The 4,360-nt window shown below is 35.9% G+C and overlaps 1 protein-coding gene across 1 annotated transcript; it reads right to left on the bottom strand.

Annotated features, from left to right (window-relative positions):
• Positions 1 to 933: 933 nt before the first annotated feature.
• Positions 934 to 4,124, bottom strand: LOC122578663 (E3 ubiquitin-protein ligase SIS3-like). The gene is made up of 10 exons (XM_043750679.1): positions 3,930 to 4,124; positions 3,708 to 3,746; positions 3,564 to 3,630; positions 3,401 to 3,474; positions 2,480 to 2,618; positions 2,294 to 2,386; positions 2,149 to 2,214; positions 1,938 to 2,060; positions 1,682 to 1,795; positions 934 to 1,548 (listed from the first exon to the last, which is right to left on the bottom strand). The coding sequence occupies exons 1-10, from the start codon at positions 3,956 to 3,958 to the stop codon at positions 1,177 to 1,179; spliced, it is 1,116 nt and encodes a 371-aa protein (XP_043606614.1). The 5' UTR covers positions 3,959 to 4,124; the 3' UTR covers positions 934 to 1,176.
• Positions 4,125 to 4,360: the final 236 nt, after the last annotated feature.

Below are 4,360 nucleotides of genomic sequence, written 5' to 3'. Positions count from 1 at the left end.
AAATTAGATTTGAAGGTTTTGGCCATCTTGAAGGTTGGCAATTTGGGTAATTTCGGTAGATAATCCCTTTTAACTATTATGGCTCTTGATACAAGCTTTTGATTTGGAGGGGAAAATCTGTGGTCATGTTAAGTTTTTGGTCATGTTGGTTCTTATGATTTCAAAAGTAAGCATGGTCATTTTGGTTTGAATTGTCAACTTGGGTAAACGACCCATTTGGATGTGTAAATGATGTATGATCAAGTGGGCACTTGAGTTATGTTGTAAATTATGTCTTATGAAGGTTTGAAATTAGATTTGATGTGTGATGGAACTTGTGTTTGAGTTTGAAAAAGGTTGCAAATTGAGTTAATAGTCAAATTTGATGTTTAGTGTGTGCAGTAAGAGTACAGACGCAGACACGGCTGACCATGCTCAGCGTCTGCAGTATTTCCTCTTGGTGTTCAGTTTCTGGGAGCACGGACGCAAAACACGGTTGACCGTGCTTGCGGCCGCAGTCCCTCTGTCTTCGAGCAAAATTTTTCCGAGCTTCATCCTATGTTTTTAAGGTCTGAAACTTATAGGATATGTTTATTATAACATATTAAGGTGTTCTAATTTGTTAGATTTTGAATTTGAACATTTTGAGTTTTTCACTTTATTTTGTCAAAAATTTTTCTAAGTATGGATCGATCAAATAAAGTCAACTTGTGTAAAAAAAAATGGTCGAGTTGAGTTCTTACACATACACCAACAAATGACATTAGGATACACGATCTCTAGTAGCTAAGATGTACAATTATCAACAACATATTGCGTACCTTAGAGTAATGTTCATCACCCAAACATAGTTAAATAAGCAATCATTCATGCCTTCCAGTTTAAGATAGCCAAATAAAAAATGATCTACACACTCACGTTCACACGGGTAATGTATAGATTTACAGAGCTTGATACGACAAACACATTACAATCGAATCATAAACATTAAAAACTGATAGCCAACCCAAGTACTTGCTTAAAAACACGTCAGAACTGGATTGCAACATCTCCGAACATACTTGAATTCATGAATCAAACGAGCCACTAGTGAACGCCAACAAAAATAGGCATAACATAATACAAGCCTGCATCCCTAAATTCTATAGTTAGATGTGCAACCATGCACCAAAAACTTACACCTATGAAATAAAATTATCAATGTTCAGGCTCTGTACTAGAACGAAGATTTTGATTCATGGGTAATGGACCTCCATTTTCAATGGTTTCCAAAACAGTGTCAGGATCTGAGCTAGAGGTGGAAGCAGATGTGGAGCCTGAGTTTCCTGTGCGGATTGGACGTAAGAAACCCTGCATTCTCAACAAATAACTTTGACTGGATGGTTGACTTCTCAAATAACGGGTTGTTGAAAGGGTCAAACGGTCAGGGTCAGCAGGGATGGTGGATAGAGCACTAAGATCAAGGTTTGGGAAGACAGAACATCGGCATCTAGGGCATTTCACGTTTAACCGAAGCCATTCATCAATGCAAGCCACGTGAAAGTTATGAGCACATGGAAGACCACGAACCTGAAATTCATTTTGGCAAGAAATAAACCTTCATTTAATTATAATGGTCATTCAATTAAACATCAAATTACTATGGTTTATTAAGGAATGTATTTCATACTTTGAAAAATAAAAAGAAAAAAAAATCCAGTACCTCATTCCCCACATGGAACTCTTCCAAACAAATTGGGCACTCGCTACAATCAGTAGGAACAGCCTTCAGCATGAACTTTGGAAGTTCTTGGATGAGTGCCTCCACAGCTTCTCGCTAAAATTCAAAACTAGAAATCATTATCATACATGTGGTGGTAGTGTGATACATCCAGGTTTCCAAAGAACGGTATGCAAATTCTGATAAAAACCACCAGGTTCATACAACAAAACTACCAAAAAAAGAATCATACGCTTACCTGGGGTTCTGTTAAGTAGAGCCCAGGATGATACGAAGCGGTATCTTGACCCATGCCTCTCATCTCTTGACCAGCAGCAGTTTCAAATGCCCAATCTGGTACACGAACCATATCAACAAGCACCTAGAGCACAGAAATGACAATATGCTAAAATAACTTATATGTGTCATGTACAAGAAAAGTAAGTCAAAACTCAAAACTTTGAAGGTACCCCGTATTCCGAAATAGGAATTCCTTGTTGAGCACGTATTGAATGAGCATGCCTTCGTATTAACCACTGTACAGTGGAAATTAAATAAACATACATGTTAAAAGCTGTTCAAAAAGCCAATGCATCTCAATCTTAGTTTATATACCTTTCTCATACACATGCCAGCAATGCAAAGGAGCCCACTGTAGCTAAAGAGCAACCATATAAGGAAACCCCATTTCTGACCTTCTTCGGGAAGCTGAAATGGAATATATTAACATTGTAATCTATCTCATACTCCCATCCCCACCCAAACATATATTTTACTGAAGAAACTAAATAGGATGCATACACAGTCTTTTGAACTGCTGAACCATAGAGAACCTATGATAGTCCATGTCCATAAAAATGGATAAAGAAACACAGAAAGAATGGACAACACCACTACTCTTCCACAAAAACGAGCTTGTCTCTGCTGCCGACCAAAATCCCTGCATCATTTTAGATAATAACTTAATGATTACAAATTGTACTTGATCCTCACAAACAAGTATCCAGAAAGAAATGAACAAAAAAAATTCAACAGCAACTAGTGGGTAATAGCATACTCAAAAAGTTCCAAGCTTTCATGGTATTTGGATGTACAGTTAAAGTGATTCTGATATTCTAACTATTAGTTGAATTATTGATTCAGGTAAGAAGTTGTTGTCCGAAAATATGCATTATTCATAAACGGGGAAAATGTCAAAGTACATCAATGATCAATATACTTTATATGGCGGTCGGTTTTGTTCATTATAAGTTTTGGAACATTCTTATTTGGCAAATAAAGTTTCTTTTGTCATTATTTGGTATCTAAAGGTCTTTTTTACTAGTATATGGTTATTAATTCTTTACGTCATTCACCTAAAGTCGTTATCATCAGAGGAGGCTGTTCATAAGCTTATATTACCGAACTAATAGACAAAGGTTATAAGTACCAAAACAGACCACCGCTTAAAGAATATTCCTATTCTATGACACTAGCCCTAAAGAAAAATGTATAACTTCCAAGCTATTATGAAATTAAGTTAACTAAGTATGCCGCAAACCGCAGTGATTTTTTAAGTCGCAAAAATCACTTTAAAAACACATATCCAAACACTGATTACCCTAAAATGTCAAACTTATTATCATACACATAACACTTTAACTAATATCAATAACTTGCAGAAAATCTTAAGGTAGCTCGCTATAAATAAGACCAACCATCAAGAGTAAAGATATAACTTACAATCCCATTCCAGCAGCTATCCCATTGTCCAAAAACATCAACAACCGAAAAATGAAAACCGTAGTATAATCAACCTAATTAAAATAACCATAAGTACACTCAACTAATCAAAATTTATATAACAGCAATAAAGATCCAAACTTTATAGCGAGTAGATACCCACCACTATCCATATGTGTAATGGGTGTGTACATAGATGATATCGCTTCCAATTAATCGCAACAATTATTCTATTAGTAGCATTAGTCAAGAACCACAAAACACATACTTATATCTATATACTCAAATAAAAAAAAACAAAGGATACATACTAGTGGCAAGCATTGACAGGAAAAACCCATCATACCTGCAAAAATTTGAGATATAGAGAAAAACTAGTAAAAAAGTTATAGCAATAAATTTGATAATAAAAGAAAAGATCTTTGCTAGACATAAGTTTAGGCTACAGTTAACAAACACGCAGATAAGTGTTAAGGGGGGCTGTGGATAGCAAAATTCAAAAGATTTATGAAAAATTGGAAAAACTAACCACTTAAAATCAACTCCCCTGACTGCCATATTGGAAAGGAAGAAAAACCCTAGTTTGTGATGAAAAAAAGTTTGAATCTTGGTGAAGGGATTGGGTTGATTTTGAGGGGAGGATTGCAGAGAGAAATGGGAAAGTAACAATAAAGTTGATTGATGATGTATTGAGGTTGATGTTGATGGAGGCAGGGTCAGGGTCAGGGTCAGGGTCAGGGAGGAAGGACTTTTGTTGAGGGGTAGCCCCTATAGTCTCTACTATTCTACTAACGAGTGTGTTCCGATTTTTTCTCATTCGTCTTTGTTGTAAACTGCCACTTGAACCTTTTGTTTTTAACTTTCGTAATTAATGGTTTTGATCTAATTCGTCTTTGTTGTAAACCTCTGTCTGAAAACTTCACGGGATGAAAAAATACCGTACCCGAATCGTAGATCCCA

The sequence above is a fragment of the Erigeron canadensis genome, chromosome 8 (genome assembly GCF_010389155.1).
Source record: "Erigeron canadensis isolate Cc75 chromosome 8, C_canadensis_v1, whole genome shotgun sequence".
Classification (NCBI taxonomy): domain Eukaryota; kingdom Viridiplantae; phylum Streptophyta; class Magnoliopsida; order Asterales; family Asteraceae; genus Erigeron; species Erigeron canadensis.
Note: the sequence above shows the minus strand (reverse complement) of the source record. Positions and strands in the feature narration are given on the sequence as shown.